The sequence below is a fragment of the Phyllobates terribilis genome, unplaced genomic scaffold (genome assembly GCF_046119375.1).
Source record: "Phyllobates terribilis strain yellow unplaced genomic scaffold, ASM4611937v1 Scaffold_1__5_contigs__length_1240528914, whole genome shotgun sequence".
Taxonomy (NCBI): domain Eukaryota; kingdom Metazoa; phylum Chordata; class Amphibia; order Anura; family Dendrobatidae; genus Phyllobates; species Phyllobates terribilis.
In genome coordinates, this window is record NW_027362761.1 from 438296209 (window position 1) to 438316527 (window position 20319).

General features: G+C 42.0%; 1 protein-coding gene across 6 annotated transcripts in view; it reads left to right on the top strand.

Moving 5' to 3' along the window:
- Positions 1-12133, top strand: part of NUDT12 (nudix hydrolase 12) — a 57336-nt gene extending 45203 nt beyond the window's left edge. For 5 of the 6 annotated variants that reach the window (XM_073677649.1, XM_073677657.1, XM_073677668.1 and 2 more), the window contains 2 exons: positions 3487-3686; positions 6551-12133. In XM_073677649.1, the coding sequence (XP_073533750.1) occupies positions 3487-3686; positions 6551-6661 (311 nt within the window). In that variant the 3' untranslated portion in view covers positions 6662-12133. The remainder of the gene's footprint in view (positions 1-3486; positions 3687-6550) is intronic. The other variant, XR_012320045.1, reaches the window with a different exon arrangement.
- Positions 12134-20319: the final 8186 nt, after the last annotated feature.

The window sequence follows — 20319 nt, forward strand, 5'->3', positions numbered from 1 at the left end:
ACAAAGTTGAATGTGCTGACAACAAAATCACACAAAAATCATCAATGGAAATCAAATTTATTAACCAATGGAGGCCTGGATTTGGAGTCACCCCCAAAATTAAAGTGGAAAAACACACTACAGGCTGATCCAACTTGGATGTAATGTCCTTAAAACAAGTCAAAATGAGGCTCAGTATTGTGTGTGGCCTCCACGTGCCTGTATGACCTCCCTACAACGCCTGGGCATGCTCCGGATAAGGTTGCGGATGGTCTCCTGTGGGATCTCCTCCCAGACCTGGACTAAAGCATCCGCCAACTCCTGGACAGTCTGTGGTGCAACGTGATGTTGGTGGATGGAGCTGGACATGATGTCCCAAATGTGCTCAATCGGATTCAGGTCTGGGGAGCGGGCGGGCCAGTCCATAGCTTCAATGCCTTCATCTTGCAGGAACTGCTGACACACTCCAGCCACATGAGGTCTGGCATTGTCCTGCTTTAGGATGAACCCAGGGCCAAGCACACCAACATATGGTCTCACAAGGGGTCTGAGGATCTCATCTCGGTACCTAATGGCAGTCAGGCTACCTCTGGAGAGCACATAGGAGGGCTGTGCGGCCCTCCAAAGAAATGCCACCCCACACCATTACTGACCCACTGCCAAACCGGTCATGCTGAAGGATGTTGCAGGCAGCAGATCGCTCTCCACGGCGTCACCAGACTCTGTCACGTCTGTCACATGTGCTCAGTGTGAACCTGCTTTCATCTGTGAAGAGTACAGGTCGCCAGTGGCGACTTTGCCAATCCTGGTGTTCTGTGGCAAATGCCAAGTGTCCTGCACGGTGTTGGGCTGTGAGCACAACCCCCATCTGTGGACGTCTGGCTCTCATACCACCCTCATGGAGTCGGTTTCTAACCGTTTGTGCAGACACATGCATATTTGTGGCCTGCTGGAGGTCATTTTGCAGGGCTCTGGCAGTGCTCCTCCTGTTCCTCCTTGCAAAAAGGCGGAGGTAGCGGTCCTGCTGCTGGGTTGTTGCCCTCCTACGGCCCCCTCCACGTCTCTTGGTGTACTGGCCTGTCCCCCGGTAGTGCCTCCAGCCTCTGGACACTACGCTGACCGACACAGCAAACCTTCTTGCCACAGCTCGCATTGATGTGCCATCCTGGATGAGCTGCACTACCTGAGCAACTTCTGTGGGTTGTAGAGTCCGTCTCATGCTACCGCGAGTGTGAAAGCACAACCAACATTCAAAAGTGACCAAAATATCAGCCAGAAAGCATTGGTACTGAAATGTGGTCTGTGGTCCCCACCTTCAGAACCACTCCTTTATTGAGTGTGTCTTGATAATTGCCAATAATTTCCATCTATTGTCTATTCCATTTGCACAACAGCATGTGAAATTGATTGTCAATCAGTGTTGCTTCCTAAGTGGACAGTTTGATTTCACAGAAGTTTGATTTACTTGGAGTTATATTCTGTTGTTTAAGTGTTCCCTTTATTTTTTTTGAGCAATGTATATCCCCTAAGTTAACATGATTATAATGGAAAGGGGATGCAATTTCAATAAAGTATTTTTGTTTCATTAAAAAAAAAAATAGAACAAAATGTTAAAAACAGACCCTTTTTTTACATCTTTCCCTATTACTACAAAAAAATTACTAATATAAATGGCTTCAAAATAAAGCCCCATCTCTCACAAAATTAAAAACATTGCACAAACTATTAACTAAATGAGGAATGACTTTATAACCTTCAAACCCCCAGGTATGGAAAAATTAACAAAATGATGTCTGGTCATGAACAATCTGGTTTTGCACCAGTTAAACCATATAGAGAAATGTTAACAAATACTGTGACCAGGTGAACCATTTTATTACCGCAAACCTAAGAGATTCCTAAATCGTCTTAAGGCCCCGTCACACTTAGCGACGCTGCAACGATCCCGACAACGATACGACCTGTCAGGGATCGTTGCTGCGTCGCTATGTGGTCGCTGGTGAGCTGTCAAACAGGCAGGCTCACCAACGATCAGGGGAGCAGCGACATCGTGGAAAGAATCTTTCCACAATGTCCTGCTCCTGGTTACCAGCCTGTTGAAGCAGGAGCAGGCTGGTAACCATGATAAACATCGGGTTACTAGGGGCACACGCGCACCTAGTAACCCGTTGTTTATCATGGTTACCACTCTGCTACAGTGAGCGGGAGGTTACCGCTCACTTTAGCAGGCTCGTAACCATGATAAACAACAGGTTACTAGGTGCGCGTGTGCCCCTAGTAACCCGATGTTTATCATGGTTACCAGCCTGATCGCTGCTCCCGCTGGTCACACACAGCGATGTGTGCTGACCAGCGGGAGGGCAACGACCAAAAAATGGTCCAGGACACTTTGCAGCGATCAGCGACCTCACAGCAGGGGCCTGATCGCTGCAAAGTGTCACACATAGCGACATCGCTGGTGAGGTCGCTGTTGCGTCACCAAAACCGTGACACAGCAGCGATCTCGCTAGCGATCTCGCTATGTGAGACGGGGTCTTTAAGCAAGTGGATGCAATCCGTGGGTTTCCATGATTCCCAATTGTGGACTGACACAGCAGTTAGGCGAATACAGACCTCTTTCCTTAGATTTCTATGGGAGATTAAAAAATTCTGAGCAAGCGCACTGGGGCACCACAAATAAAGATCCATTAGGACCCACATCCATTAGATATTTATGACATGTCCTCAAGGTATCATATAGATATGTTATAAATATCCCAGAGGATGGCACCAGCTTAAACCCAGTACAAAGGTGATGAATTTGCCGCCTTGAGGAAAGGCCTCATACAATCATTCACATATTTTTCTGTACATTTTTCTGGAGGATCTCAGAACTGCAGATATTTTTAGGACTTTCTGTCTGTGACCTATTGACAGTACAGTGTGCCTCCCTACATCTGGTAGTAGCTGATTACAAAGAACAATAGCCACAATAACCTTCATGTTCTCTGTCACTTTCACTACATTGCTCTAGGCTGTAACTAACATGGTGCCACAATGGAAAGCCAGAGTAGGTGGACTTCAAGTGCGCTGCTGATTTAAGAACGAATCATAGAACAAGTTAATCAAAGGTAGTTTGTCAACGCGTTTCAGAGTCAAATCCAACTCCTTTCTCAGGACAACCACATGTGAAAGTCACATGTGGTTGTCCTGAGGAAGGAGTCGGATTTGACTGAAACGCGTTGACAAACTACCTTTGATTAACTTGTTCTATGATTCGTTCTTGAATCCGCAGCGCACTTGAAGTCCACCTACTCTGGCTTTCTATTATGTACAAATCTGTGGACGTTGCAGCGGCTGACAACTAGGCTATAATAGTGGTTGTGTCACACACAGCCCCTACAGGTGAGCAGCTTTCAATCAAATCTCCAACCTTAACACCCTGATGAGACCTTATTGCGCTTTTTGTCTTTTTACAGTATAATATGGTGCCACATTACTTACCTTGTCATTCTCTCTCTTCCAAAGGGGAAACGTTAGAAGACGCTGTCCGTAGAGAAGTGAAAGAGGAGAGTGGCATTAATGTTGGCCATGTTCAGTATGTTTCATGCCAGCCCTGGCCAATGCCCTCCTCACTTATGATCGGCTGCTTAGGTGTTGCATTATCCACAGAAATTAAAGTTGACAAGACTGAAATAGAAGAAGCTCGTTGGTTCACTAGAGAACAGGTAAAGTTCAATTTCATTTCCTTCTGGTATTGATTCTTTTTTGATTACTCTGGTTTTGTAAGACATATTGTAGCGTTTCTGAGGCACAGGGGCAATGTTTAGATTCTATGACTTGACTGTAATGATAAAATGTATGAATGTAAAGGAAGGCAGATTCCATCAGGATCTTTTCATTCCTATGCAAGCTCCTGAGACTTGATGGAGTGTGTAAAACAATCCTTTTTATTTTATTTGTGAGCTGAAATATTAGAGCCGGGCTGGAAAGCCGCAGATGTTATAGTGGTTAGATGAAAGCTTTGCTGTAGGCAATGTTTTGTTCATATGGGGACTTCTTCCAAGCGTGCTAATGTGTAGCTTTGTATTCTGTGGTCTGTTTCCCAATTTAGGCATTCTCTCAATGATTTCATAAATTACTAAATAAATAGCTCACTTAAAAACAAAGTATTGGATTATGGATGTCAATATATTCCACGTTTCTTCTGTGCTACTCCCCAGGGTATAATGTACACCAGTTTTGCTCTCCCTCGGTATGCAGTTACTGTAGAAAACACAATAATCATGAATGGGAGCTCTTAGGAACGCTCGTTCCAAGATAATCGTGTAAAATGCTCGTTCACCGAGTGCAGCACTAAAGATCATCACTCACGGCGGCACTTTGTCAGGTGTAAACAGGACTCGCACTTCTGAGAACAGTGGCAGCCTGTGCACACTGAACAATCGATTACATATCGTTCAGTGCTTATACAACCGGGTCGGCTAGTGTCATCCGGCTATTATACGGCCGCCAACCAGTAAGCATGCTAGCTGTCATTCTTCCTTTGACACTGCACATCATTTAGCTAAATGCACTTTTAGGGAGTTCACAAGAGAATAAATTACACGTGGTATAACTGTGGGATGTCCAAATTGTTCTAGGATACCAATTATACTCTTAAAGAGGACCTGTAAAAAACAGGCCACTATTGACATTATTTTATTCCAGCAGCTACCCTGGGTATTCGTTTTTTGTCGTTTTTTTATTGTTTTTATTTTTCAAAATCCACCATACGGTTACAGTGATAAGGGGCTTTGTATTTAGTGCTAAATTTTATGGTCTTTACCAAAGTTGCGTGACTCATAGGATTCTCTGTGGCACATCTCTTTGGGCTGCTCTGTATTATTAACCTGTGAGCACCGCCCCCCTTGGAAAAGACCATAAAAATTAGCACTAAATAAGTAGGCTCATATCTCTGAAGCTGTATTGCGGAATTTAAAAAAAATAGAATACTCAGGGGAGAAGCAAGAATAAATTAAAAGTAAAAATTGGCCAATTTTGATATTGATAGGTCCTCTTTAAAGGGGTATTTCAATCTCATTAATTAATAGCATATCACCCCTTTTTTTCTGCAATCTTTGGAGATCTTAAATGAGTTGATTTCCTCTTGTTAGTTTAGTTTCCTCACAGACTGACCAGCATTTCTGCCCATACAATGGCGGCTGGTGGAGGAACATGTGATCATATCTGCCCATCAACCTCCTTCAATAGAAAATCAGCTTTCCAATGTGACGTGTTTTACAATGGAGGAGTCTGGTGGGCAGGTCAGGTCACATGCTCCTCACCAGCAGCCATTTTATGGACAGGAGTGCTGATCAGTTTGTGAGGAAAGCTGCAAGATCAAGAGAAAGTGGACAACCCATAAGTTCTATTAAATGATTCTCTGCTTTGGACAATTCCTATTTCTTAGAAGGATCCATTAAAAATAAGTTCATTAGATTGGGTTCTTTTACTGGGACTCTCAATGATCAGCTGTAATCTGTGGGAAAACCTCTAAGCAAGTGTTGTTTGGCTTCGTCACCACATGAGGAACTAAATATTACACATAGTGATGATCACAAGAGCTCGTTACTCTAATTTGCTTAGGGTACTCAGCTGACATGTTTGTGTCCCCGCAGCCACATGTTTGACTGCTGTTATACAGCCACAAAACATGCAAGGATTGCCTGACAAACATGGGCAATCCCCGCATGTTTTGTGGCTGGGACTCGAACATGTCAGCCGAGTACCCTAAGCAAATTCAAGTAACGAGCACTTGCGCTAATCACTAATTATACAGTGCCTAATCAAATCAGTGGGATGTATGTTTAATGCAAGACATGTCCTCCAGAGTGAGTGATGCTATTTCTTAACCGCTCTTTATTCTGGCCAAAAGACGAGTATCCTAAAAAAACAACATTTTTAAGGCATGGTTGCTGTTAAAATTAAAAACGGAGGCATGCAGACCTACCAGCAGCCGTATGAATCCAGTGCAGGCTGCTCTGGAGGTCTGTACCAGCTGCAGAAGTGATGTCTGCTCCATTCAGGAGTCACAGGAGTGCTGAATCCAGTGATTGGCTGCAGCGGGTAGGTGGCTAACAGAGCACATCATCGGATGTTTCTCTGATGACTTGCTCTTCTACTCACCTGCACACTGTAGCCAGTCACAGGCTTCAGTAGTGCTGTGATTTCCGAATGGCGCAGGCATTGCTTCTGGAGCTGGTTCAGTCCTCCTGAGCGGCCGCCGCTGGATCCACGGGGCTGCTTGTAGATCAGTATGCCACTGCTTTTAATGTTAATTGCATCCATTCCTTAATTTTTTTTCTGTATTGTTCAACCCCTTTAATATTATGTAAGGAAATGAGTTTTCTAACCTGGACAAGCCCCTTTTATTGCTATTGTTTAGGTGTTTATTGCCAGGCTTGTCAGGGATTCTAGGGAAAAACTTGTCTTTTTACAATTGCTCCTGTTTTCAGATAATAATGCAATGAATCGCTCCTTGACATATAAACTAAGGGATATTAAAAATATGTGGAAACTTTTATAACTTTTCCTTTTTTTTTTCATGTAGGTTGTAGAAGCTTTAATTAAGGGAAACCAGAAATTCCTAGTAGTGCCGCCAAGACATGCCATCGCTCACCAGTTAATAAAGCACTGGATTGGAATGAATGCTAACCTGTAGTGTTCTGAAAAAAGGGGGCTTCTTATTTCATAGAAATTACAATGTAATGATAATTCATGTCAATTTATAACGCTGAAAAAAGCAGTTCCTGATTTTATCCAAATGAGGTGTGTAAGATTAAGAACAATAGATGAACAGTGGTCAGCTCCCCCTTCCTGCAGTGTTCATAGTTCACTCGGGGCTCAGGACCTCGTTATTTCCAGATACCAACAGATCAAAGTTTCAGGTAGATGATCCTTCTCTCGGAGTGTGTGATAAAATCTTCTTGTTTTATTTCACATCATTAAGTAACAGCTGAGATAAAACATCAACGTGTTTCAATTGAGCTCAGGCATCCTTAGTGATGATGTGTAAGAATAAGACCTTTGGAATGAGAAATCATAAGTTGTGCTTTCTCAAAATCCCAAATGCAAGACTAACATAGTGCAGTCTGATTTTGTGAACTACTCTAAAAAATACTATAAAATACTCTGCTTTACCCCTTCTCGTTAAGCTGCCCTGGCAAATCACCTATAGGACTTTTTTCTATTTCTCCCGGGATTTTGATTGTGTGATGCTTCATATAAAAACAGATAAGCTCAGAATCGAAGTCATTGGTAAATATGATCATTCTAATATTTAAATATATACCACATCTATATATAATTGTATATTTCAATGATAATTTTGAATTGTACGTTCCACAAACTTTGCATAAATCAATAGAAAACTTTGTGATGTAGCGTATCAGAAAACCTGCTTCTTTCTCCACATACAAGCCACCTCCTCACTGCTTCCTGAAGTCGTCATCTAATCTGAAAAAAAAGCTTAATTCCATCTTGTGCACAGTGAGGTGTCAGGTTACAACACCTATTATTTTCTATTAAGAGGGTATAGTGAGGTACAGAGTGAGAAAACATGGAGAAGGAGACACAGAAAGATTGAGCTTGGCTTTCTACCAAGCTTTCCTCACCTCAGTGCTGGTTTCACGTCTACACTGCTCAGTACTGATTTTTAATTTCCTCCTTGCAGCTGCTACTTTGGTCACTGTGCTAAGGGATGAGGAGCAGGAATCACTCTTTGTGTGCTGTCCTCTCTGACAGACAACATATCAGCAAGTCTCCTTCCTGTTCAGATTCTATTACAAATTAAGAGACAGAGCCTGCAGAGGAGAATGCTAGATGAAAATACAAGATATAAGACATAGAATGACCAGAAATAGTGTTTTTTCTTACGTACGCAACAAATTATTCTGAAAAGGTTACTTTAAAGTACAGTTACCTTTCAACCTCAATACTTTACATTGGGTAATGCTGCTTTATATATCTGTGTCTAAATAATTTGCCAGGTCCTGGTCAAGTCTGTACACTATTGCAAAGCTGCAAACCCCAGAGTGATATCTGTGCAGACACTGAACAAGAAGGGAATGAATGCAAGATGCGTCCTGTGAAATATTTACAGAGTTAGGCCACCGCCCCACTATCTGTATTTGGTCAGTATTTTTTCCCAGGAGTGGGTGATAAAAGCCAAATTGGTGCACTTGTTTTTATTATACCCTCTCTCTAATTGTTCCTCATCTGGTTTTGGCTCCTACTCCTGAGAAAAAATACTGACCGAATACTGACCAAATACTGATGGTGGGGCTGTGGCCTTACTCAAATTTGTATGTACAGAAATTCTGTATATAGTGGGACAAAGACTCTAATATATCTCAAAAGGAAATGTTATCTTTCCACTGACTTTTTCCCCAAATCTGTTGCATACAAAAAATATGTAGCATTTTGAATGATTACTTCTAAAGGGTCTTTTGTGCTCGCCAACATCTGTGAAAAAGTTTAGGCTTCTGCTGACAAAAAAGAAGAAGCAAAGTGACTACGAATGGTTAACCAAAGCCCTCTCTTTGTTAATCTCTTTGGCCGTCTTTGCCAGTTTTCTTAATCGTGAAAAGCTTAAAAAGGCGACACCATTTCTTGCACATAGTTCTATGACAATCATGCTATAAGTAGCTGCCATGAAGTATAGAATTTATTTATATAAAGCTCTTTTAAAGGAAATGTTAGCTTAGAATTAACAATCACGCTATTTTTGCTGTATCTTTTATAATCAAATACAGGGTTTTTTTCAAATCCTTCTGTCCCCAACCCTTTTTTTTTGCATTTATGGTTTATTTAATTTCTATACATACTGTGTGCTTAGGGCAAAGTTTTGGGGGCAGTATAGACTCAGGATTACAAAACAGTACCCCGATTCGGAATTGTACAAGACCAAAAAAATGAAACTATTTTGCTTGGAGTTATGACCAGAATTGAGGGGGTGAGGATGGCATCCACATTTAAAAATGCCAGCAGCGCAGACGAGTTTTCATGGGTGTAAACCTGTCGGCAATCACCCAGTGAACGAGCAAAGCGCTCATTCATTGGGTGATTTGATTTATGTTGGAACAAAAATCATTGTTCTCGGCAGCACGTCATCTTGAGATATTCTGCCAACAACATGATACTGTATGAAGACAGAGTGATCTATGAGTGATCTTTCAGTCCCCGTAATTTTTTGCCAGCCTGTGTAGATAGGCCGGTAAACACATGCCACATGTTTCTGTGTGATGGTTCAATATGTTAGCCATCTTGGGCCCAACCTTTATTTTTGTCTAGAACCAGCCCTGTTTTGAGTTTTCTTTCGATCTTGAGAGTCCAGGAAGTTATGACTACATACAAGTATGTCGCATATGTCTTTTATATATGAGGATGAACTAGATGTAATGTTCTGCTACCAAAGCTAAGGAAAGAGAGGAGATCTGTCCCTACTATAGGACTCAGCTGAATCCCTACGATGTAACAGGGAACCTGATCCTGCGATCAGACCTGCTAAAGTCCTAATCTAGTCTGTACGGAGACCTATAGATGTGGGGAGGGAATCCCTACAAGTACTAAGGACTGGGAGGAATATGGGACACCTCCTAACAGAAATAGTAGCAGACAGACGAACAAACAAAATAGATAGAACATAGAGGTCCGTAGACCAAGCAAACTAACAGAGTTAGATACAGAGCACAGGCTAGCTAGAAAGTAGATATACAATGAAGTCCAGCAAAGCCAGAAGGGCGGAGCAGGATTAAATAGGCCAACAAGGTCATGTGACCAGCAAAGGAAAAAAAAACTAACAGCAAGGTTCTAACACTAGAGCAGGACCACTAAATCTTGCTAAAATGTCGTCTTGGGAAATAGGTGGAATCGAAGACGAAAAAGTTGGATTTTAGCTTGGCTAGCACGAAGGATATGGGATGTGTATTATGCACAATTAGGGGGAGAAGGTGGCATTTTGCTAAAAATACAACCAAAATCTAAACCGCTGGAATCTGACCATTGTGACGGCGCTTATTGCTGTAGTGAAGAAGGAAATTGTCATGCACCCTCATCTGTTCCCTATCTCCGATTTTGGTTTTTTTTAGTCAATGGCCAACAATGCAGCTTTAAAAAAAAAAAAAAATCAAGTAAAATCGATAAGAGATGAAGTGGCATTACACAAACCTAACTCCACTTCCACTTTTATTCTACCAATTAAGACCAGCAGATACTGGTGGCATATTCTAGCAATATCCTACTAATTTGAGGCAACCTACTTAATCGGCAAGTTTGGCCAACAGTCTATTGTGCAGTGGGAGCCTCCCGACTCTTCCCTGACAGATTATGGTGGAGTAGATGAGGTTCTGGCAGTTTGAATTTTAAAGTACAAACTTTTTGTTCTTCTGAAGAAAAGTGTCCTGCTCCTCTCTCCTCTTTGAAAACACATGACTACTCATCTAATTGCTCATGTGAATGAGGGGAAACTGGAAAGATTGCTGACAAGCAAGTGAGGGGGGTCTTAAAAGTCCCAAACTACCATATTAATCAACTATTGAAGTTTTCAAAAGTAAAAATAAAAATTCTTTGTATTGTATATTGCCTTGTGTTTTCATTCCTGATACTTTGATGGCACATACTGCATTGTTCTCTGTGATTGTTCCTGCTAAAACTAATCTATAAATTGGAAAGCCTGTCAATTTTAATAAATTTTATTATTGTCCTCCGACTTTGTCATTTTTTAAAGCGAAAATGAGACAGACTTTGCTGCAATTGTTCAGAAGAGGCTAACTGAGAATAAACTAGAACTCTGTGAAATTAAAGGGAACCTGCCATGTGAAAAAAACACTATTAACCTACCGATATGGAATTAATCTGCGAATTTATAGTGCTATGACGCTGCCCAGCCGCAGTACTGAGAGCCCCTCTGCCTGGAGGAAATTAACTTTATTACTCCGACCGGCTCAGGCTTTCAGTCATAGAGGTGCAACCGATGCAGCATCAGTCACCGCTCAGTACATAGTGCTTTTTTACAAGACAGAATACCCTGCTAGGGTACATAAAAATGGTTCTCCTAAACTGAAATACCAACACATTTTTATCTTCTATTTTAAATCCTCCAAAGAGTTACAGCCTCTGAAGTTCTTCCATCCCTTTCACTTAAAGTCTTTATTTGTATTAAAACAGGAAATTAAAGAATGCATTAAAAGAAATAGCTAAAAATGGACTGTACAGGGTCCACCTACTTGATATTACTGTATTCCTATGTCTACCAGGTGGCTTTAGTCGCACAAAATCAAGTTTTAAAAAATTGTGTGACCCAAATATTTGTCCCATCTATCTGTGACTTGCAGTGAAACAACTACGGTATTTGAGACTATTGTACAGCTCAAAAGTAGATATGATCGGGAACTGGGTGCCAGGGTGTACCATAAAGCCGATCTACATTTTCCAGGGTATTTAGACACAAGAACGCCTGTACACTTTGGAACAGATAAGGCAAAGATTGTGCACCACTTTATCAAGAATTTTTACTCTTTGATGGTTTTGACATCAGAAGGTGTATGGTCTGCTGCCTGCCTAATCTTTCAGAACCCAGTATATATGTAAAAACAATTCACATTGCTTGTTCATATGGGTTTAAAGAGTCTTTTATGTATTTTCTGGTGTTTTTTTGTAATCATCAATTTTTATCTCTATAGTTTAAATGTTTTAGATGCTTTAGAAATATACTTACTCTGTTGTTCAATGCACTTTGATCTCTTAAGCAATTGAATTGTAAATGTGAAGCCAGAGCAAAGCAGTATCGAATGGAATCTAGAAATGTAGCCGCACAGCTTGTAGTACCCAGCTGCTGACAACAGATGGCATAGGTTTTCCAGGCAGAACCCTGCACATCCTTCAGCTACTGCTTGTTTGTTCTCAGCCTACAGATGTCATGCTGCAAACATCCTATAATGATTTTTGTGCAATAAAGTTAATTAATTGGTCACTAAACCTTGGCAAAATCATGCCCTAGACTGTGCAAATTCCAGATAAAAAAAAGACATGCTTATCTATTATAGTTATTCTTTCTAATTGCCTGTAAATGCTTCACTGTGTTAAAATTGTACATCATTTTCCCAATTAAAAATAAAGATTTAGTACATTTCAACCAAGCATTTGTTTCATTTTCACACTGCATTGATAACGTGTAAAACGCCTTGCAAATGCAAATAACTGCGATAAGTCCAATTAGTGAATAATGTAAGTGGTGATAAAAGCTGGCATGCCAGTGTATAAATATATAATAATGTTCCAAGTTTCATTTACTCGCATTCAGACATTGTCTTAATAGCTCATGAACCAGACTAATTCTCTTGAAGCCACTGAATATTTGAGCTTGGGGCTGTAATGCATTATAACAGATAACTCAATAGCATCTTACGAGTAATTAGTGCTGCTTCCACATTTACTAATTAATTCTGCTGCCAATTGAAGTTGGCACTTACTGGAGCAGCTAAAACAACGGCTGACATGGTGAATAGAGGTAAATATAGGAAGCTGTTTACCCAGTCCATTAGTGACATTTTTTTCCTTTTGGTTCTGAATTAGTCACGTTTCAATTTAGAAAAAGTTACTTTCCTAAAATGACTTTTTTTGCGACTATTTGGAAAAGGTAAGAGCGCTGCCTTCACTGACAAAGTGGAAGGTTTACCCCTAAAACCTGCACTTATTGGGTGAATAGTGAATATGGTGTGATGACACAGCTTCTCTTCTTAATTACGCCAGACAAATTCAGTAAGCCAGGAGCCATATGCTTCTATCTTCATATTGACTTTTGCATTGGTGTTCTACTTTGGTTGATTAACACAGGCTATTGTTTGAATAATCCTGAATGTTGACACTTGAGTTGAGATGTACTGCAACCTATTTTCTGCAAATCTTGCAAGATAGAGACATGGAGCAATACTGTGATAATATGCTGATTACGTATTATACCAAACCATGCAAGTTGATACCATGCTTAAACAATGAGTCAGGGGCCCCTTCCACCTTTATGCCTGACCCTTGACCTGTCAATGATGGCTGCAAGGTCAACTGTAATGTATAAAAAAAGGGTCTCTGCCTTTATTCGGGGTCATTCTACAGCATGTTAGCTTAGGGGACTTTGACACCAGCTGAAGGACTACAGATCGGCTTCATTGACCATTGCTGAACCCTCAGAGACGTCTTGAAGAATCCAGGTTGGGACAATCAGGCCACCTGGTCCCAGACTTCACTGCTCTCGGCTAGTTTCCTAAGCTTGTCGTTAACATCTCTCTTTGGGGGCCCGCCAAAAGCGGGGTGCCACTGGTGGGGTAGTCAGCCCTGGAGGCCCTGAAATTGCAGCTACTCTATTCTCGGCGGGCCAGCGGAAGAGTAAGGACTGTGTAATGTTCCATCTTGGGTAATTGCTGGGACTGTTCTATGTGTTTCTGTCCGCTTTGTGGTTTAATAAAGTATTGCCACACTGTTTTACCCGCACCCTGTGTTGTCTGAGTAGTGTTCTGCCCACGGAAGACCTCGTGTCTTCACATATTGGTGGCAGCGGTGGGATACTACTCAGCGCAGCAGAGCTGGGGGAGCTGCAGGGGACTGGTGTTTGCACACACCGTTCAAAGGGCTTCACAACCAGGGAGGCATGTACACAGACCCAGCAGACCATAGATGAGGCATACACAGCGGGTTTTGGATGCTACTGTGTCCAACCCCACCAGCCCAGCCTTGGGAGGAGGACCGGTGAGGATATACAGCAGCAACAAGAAACTGCAACTACAGGAGCTGTACCAGCTTCAACGGACTGAATACCAGGCCATCAACACTCATCGGATTTAATTCAGGAACCACAGGATGCAGAGGACGCCATGTGTGGGCACAATGGATACCAGTCTGTTTCCTTCAATGACAGGTGGAGCTTATTTGTAAGGAAGGTATGGAATATTCTCTGCGGAAACTGGATAATGCAAAGGTTTTTTTTCTCATGAAGATGAGACCTCTTACATTTGTGTCTGTGCTTAAAGACAAGCTGATGGACTGTCTCCTATAAGTGGAGTAGGATGATTGGGATCCTGTCATGTCTGGCTTATTAAGATAGAGGGAGCAACGTGACGATACACAGTAAAATCTTAATAAGCCAGACGTTTAAATTTAAGTCAAGAGAATACACTATTGTGTTTAAATTACACTATTGTGTTTAAATTATCTTGTACATGTTTGTGTGTTTCTAAAGGTCAGACTAGTATTTGTCTAACCCTATTGGGATTGGAAAAAATGTTATTTGCTAATATGAAAATAAGTAGAAAGATAGGGGCGCAATAGCGCTGTTATCCAACAACAACCAAGTAGGTAAAAAGAAAATGTGCTCACCTTTATGAGTTGTGTAATGTACAACTCATGTAAGAATTAGTAACGAAGGGCTGCAGCCAGCACAGAATCCCTAGGGATCTTGTAAGGTTGTCTGTAGTAGGATGAAGTAGGTGCCGGGAAAAAACCCGCGCTCCTCCGTAGTGAAGAAATTTGACGAGAGATTGTATAATTAAACAATCTTAAAACTAGCTTTGTACCTGAGGAAGTGGACGGGACGTCCATGAAACGCGTAGTAATCGTAGCTTTTCACAATAAACTACAAGATTGTTTAATTAAACAATCTCTCGTCAAATTTCTTCACTACGGAGGAGCGCGGATTTTTTCCCGGCACCTACTTCATCCTACTACAGACAAATTTGCTAATATGCTAATTGTACTAAAAGTGAGATATTTAAACCAGCCCCTGTGATACCAACTATGTAAATAAATTAGGTCCATAATAGGTGAGCCCTGCACCTTTACCTCTGACATGTGATATGCACACTAAGCTTTGGGAGAGGAGGGTGAGAGCAGTTCTGGCATTCAGGGGGCTGAGCCCAGAGAAGCAGAGAGAGTCTTGGGGCAGAGATTCAGAAGGACTTTGGAAGGAGAATGGGAGACACCCTTCAGGAAAGTAGATGGATTGCATGGCATCTAAAGAGACACAAATTTTAATTCTACATGATTCTAGTCTAAGGGTACAAGCCCTGACTGGAAAGATTCAGATCTGCTCCATTAGCTACCAGAGAAACATGGATACATTTTAGGGAGTCCAGGAGAGGACGAAGAAGTCACCCTTGGATATGTTGTTTTAGGGTTGCTTGGAGGGACCCACCGGTCGCCTAGAACCCATGGAGACATTTGAAGTTGCCAGGAGGGACCCATCAGTCACCTGGCCCCATGGAAACGCTTGGAGAGGCCACATTTGGACCCTCTGGTCACCCTGTCTTGTACCTCGATGGACTGCTAGCTTCCTAACTTGCCGCTACCTCCTCTCTGAGGGGGCCCACCAGAAGTGCATTGAGCTGTAGGGTGCATTGCTGCAAAAGGGGGGGAAAAAAAACTCTTTAAATCTTAGTTTGCGAGTGTGAACAAGCGGAGTGTGACCGGAGCGTAAGTGCGAACAAAAGTGAGTGTGTGACTTGTTTTTCAGGGAGTTTGGAAGGGAGGAATTTGGACTGAATTGCTGTCTGTCTAATTCTTTACTATTCTTTTTACTTAACATTCTGTCTACTGCAATCCCCATTAGGAAATGAGCTCCATTATTGACAATGCTATCCAGTGTACATCTTGCCACATGTATGCATTCCTTGAACAGCCGGTCGGGGTTGCTTACTGCTGCGCGAGATGTGTGCACGTTGTGCGTTTGGAAGCCCAGGTATTGGATCTAAATGAGCAGCTGGCAACACTGAGATCCATTGACAATATGGAAAGGAGTCTGCTACTCTCTGAGCAGCTGCTCACTGGGGTAGATGTGGGGGAGGGTGGTAGTAGGGAGCTGCAGGACAGTGAGGCTGCTAGTTGGGTGACAGTTAGAAGGGGGGGTAGAGGGAAGAGTGCCAGGGAGGCTAGTCCTGATCTGGCACACCCCAATAAGTTTGCAAAGTTGGCAGATGAGGGGAGTGACGGTACAGGGGTAGCACTGCTGCAGCAAGGCATGTCCCCTGAAAGCCGGAGGAGTGTCAGCTCCAGTAAAGAGGGAAATGGGAGAGCAGGGCAGGCCAGGCAGGTGCTGGTAGTGGGGGACTCAATTATTAGGGGAACAGATAGGGCAATCTGTCACAAAGACAGGGATCGTCGAACAGTGTGCTGCCTACCTGGCGCTCGAGTCCGGCACATCGCTGATCGGGTTGACAGATTACTGGGAGGGGCTGGTGAGGACTCAGCGGTCATGGTGCACATTGGCACAAATGACAAAGTTAGAGGTAGGTGCAAGGTCCTTAAAGATGATTTCAGGGAATTAGGCTGCAAGCTGAAAGCAAGGACCTCCAAGGTGGTATTCTCTGAAATACTACCGGTGCCACGTGCCACGCCAGAGAGGCAACGGGAGATTAGGGAGATAAATAAGTGGCTCAAGAACTGGTGTAGGAAGGAGGGATTTGGGTTCCTGGAGAACTGGGCCGACTTCTCAGTTGGCTACAGACTCTACGCTAGGGACCGGCTGCATCTCAATGGGGAGGGTGCAGCTGTGCTGGGGGAGAAAATAACTAGAAGGTTGGAGGAGTGTTTAAACTAGGGATTGGTGGGGAGGGTATTCATTTTATAGGTGGGGAAGATAGTGCAGATAGTGACCTGGGCACAATTAAAGAAATTGGGGGGTGGGGTTAGAACAGTCAATAAAGTAAGAAGGAATAGAGGTACAGAGAGATACATAAAATGCATGTACACTAATGCCAGAAGCCTCACCAACAAAATGGAGGAGTTAGAATTAATTTTGTTGGAAAATAATTATGACATGGTAGGAATATCTGAGACGTGGCTGGACGAGAGCCATGACTGGGCAGTTAATTTACAGGGCTATAGTCTGTTCAGAAATGACCATACAAACAAGCGAGGGGGGGTGTGTGTTTATATGTAAAATCATCCTTAAAACCCGTCTTGCGGGAGGATATATGTGAATATAATGAAAATGTAGAGTCCCTGTGGGTGGAGATAAGGGGAGGAGGAAAAAATAATAAATTACTGATAGGGGTTTGTTATAAGTCTCCAAAACTAATGGAAGTAGCGGAAAATATCCTCGTAAAGCAAATAGATGAAGCAGCGACTCAAGGAGAAGTCATTATTATGGGAGACTTCAACTACCCTGAAATACATTGGGGGACAGAAACATGTAGTTCAAGCAAGGGTAATAGGTTTTTGACAACTATGAGAGACAATTACCTTTCACAACTGGTTCAGGACCTAACAAGAAGGGGGGCACTGCTAGACCTAATATTAACCAATAGGCCAGACTGCATATCAAATATATGAGTTGGGGGTCACTTGGGTAATAGTGATCACAAAATAATACGTTTTCATGCAACCTTTAATAAGATGTGTAGTAGAGGGGTTACAAGGACACTAAACTTCAGGAAGGCAAATTTCCAACGGTTGAGAGATGATCTTAGTGCAATAAACTGAGACGATATCCTGAGACATAAAGCTACACAAAGCAAATGGGAGACATTTATTAGCATCCTGAATAGGACCTGTGCACAATATATACCCTTTGGGAATAAACATGCTAGAAATAGGAGGAAACCACTATGGCTAAATAGAGCTGTAAGGGATGCAATAAGTTACAAAAAGAAAGCATTTAGAGAACTAAAGCAAGTAGGTAGTGATGAGGCATTAAATAAATATAGAAAATTAAATTCTGTAAAAACCAAATCAAGGCAGCAAAGATTGAGGCAGAGAGAATCATTGCCAGAGAAAGTAAAAATAACCCCAAAATATTATTTAACTACATAAATAGTAAAAAACAAAAAAAATGATAGTGTTGGCCCCCTTAAAAATAGTCTGGGTGAAATGGTGGATGAGGATGAGGAAAAAGCCAATATGCGTAATGATTTTTTTTCAACTGTATTTACACAAGAAAATCGCATGACAGAAAACATGATCAGCGATAACAAAAATTCTCCATTAAATGTCACTTGCTTAACCCAGCAGGAAGTACGGCGGCGTCTAAAAATCACTAAAGTTGACAAATCCCCGAGCCCGGATGGGATACACCCGCGAGTACTGCAGGAATTAAGTAACGTCATAGATAGACCATTATTTTTAATCTTTAAAGATTCAATAATAACAGGGTCTATACCACACGACTGGCGTATAGCAAATGTGGTGCCAATATTCAAAAAGGGGACAAAAACTGAACTTGGCAATTATAGACCAGTAAGCTTAACCTCTACTGTGGGTAAAATCCTGGAGGGTTTCCTAAGAGATGCTATGCTAGAGTATCTGAAGAAGAATAACCTCATGACCCAATATCAACATGGGTTTACGAGGGACCGTTCCTGTCAAACTAATCTGATCAGTTTTTATGAGGAGGCAAGTTCTGGACTGGACCAAGGAAATGCAGTGGATGTTGTGTATATGGACTTTTCAAAAGCTTGTGATACGGTTCCACACAAAAGGTTGATACATAAAATGGGGATAGGGGAAAATATATGTATGTGGGTTAAGAATTGGCTCAGTGATAGGAAACAAAGGGTGGTTATTAATGGAAAGCACTCAGACTGGGTCTCAGTTAACAGTGGGGTACCACAGGGGTCAGTATTGGGCCCCCTTCTTTTTAACATATTTATTAATGACCTTGTAGGGGGCATACAGAGTAATATTTCAATATTTGCAGATGACACTAAACTCTGCAGGGTAATCAATACAAAGGAGGACAATTTTATATTACAGGAGGATCTATGTAAACTAGAAGCTTGGGCTGATAAATGGCAAATGAGCTTTAATGGGGATAAATTTAAGGTAATGCACTTGGGCAGAGGAAATAAAATGTATAATTATATGCTTAATTGTAAAACACTGGGCAAAACTGTAACTGAAAAAGACCTGGGTGTATTCGTGGACGACAAGCTCACGTTTAGTGGCCAGTGTCAGGCAGCTGCTGCAAAGGCAAATAAAATAATGGGATGCATTAAAAGAGGCATAGATGCTCATGAGGAGAACATAATTTTACCTCTATGCAAGTCATTAGTGCGACCACACTTAGAATACTGTGTACAGTTTTGGTCTCCGGTGTATAAGAAAGACATAGCTGAACTAGAGCGGGTGCAGAGAAGAGCGACCAAGGTTATTAGAGGACTGGGGGGTCTGCAATACCAAGACAGGTTATTACACTTGGGGTTATTTACTGTGGAAAAAAGAAGGCTTAGGGGTGATCTTATTACTATGTACAAGTATATGAGGGGACAGTACAAAGACCTGTCTACTGATCTTTTTACTCTGAGGCCAGAGACGGGGACAAGGGGGCATCTTCTACGTCTGGAGGAAAGAAGGTTTAATCGTAATCACAGACGGGGATTCTTTACTGTAAGAGGAGTGAGACTATGGAACTCTCTGCCGCATGATGTTATAATGAGTGATTCACTATTAAAATTTAAGAAGGGCCTGGATGCCTTTCTTGAAAAGTATAATATTACAGGTTATATATAATAGATTCCTTGATAGGGCGTTGATCCAGGGAACTAGTCTGATTGTCGTATGGAGTCGGGAAGGAATTTTTTTCCCCAATGTGGAGCTTAGTGTTGCCACATGGGTTTTTTTTGCCTTCCTCTGGATCAACATGTTAGGCTATGGGTTGAACTAGATGGACTTAGTCTTCCTTCAACCTTAAAAACTATGTTACTATGTTACTGGTTGAGGTAGTCGGCCCTGGAAGTCTCCAGCTATTCTATCCCAGGCGGGTCAGCGGAAGGGCGAGACTTTGTAATGTTGTACCATCTTGGGTATTTGCTGGGACTGTTCTGTGTTTGTCTGCTTTGTGGTTCAACTAAGTATTGCCTCGCTGGTTTACCCTCACCCTAAGCTGTCTGAGTAGCGTTACTCCCACGGAAGACCCCGTGTCTTCACATATGGGTTTCTTGAAAAGGAGCTAAGGTGATAGAACCCAGTCAAAAAATTTCAAAATAGTGGAAAGAGAAACGAGTTTGGGGTCCATCTCTTCCTTTGCTCTACAGCCGGATGCAGTCTCTACCAGCCACCTCACCTGGACCTTCTGTGGATATGCCATAAATATCTAAGATATAAATACTCAGGTAATAGTTTAATTGTTATCCCATTAGCATTATTTCCAATTACTTTGTCTTAGCATTTAATCAAGACATAGTTAAGAATGGACACTAACAGAAAATGACCGAAGGACATGTCAGTGGCTCTTCTCCATTTATGAAATATGAACATACACGTTTACATTACACTTCTACACATTATACAGAGACATACAAATACACACAAAATACTCATGTACTGTGGCTTGCAAAA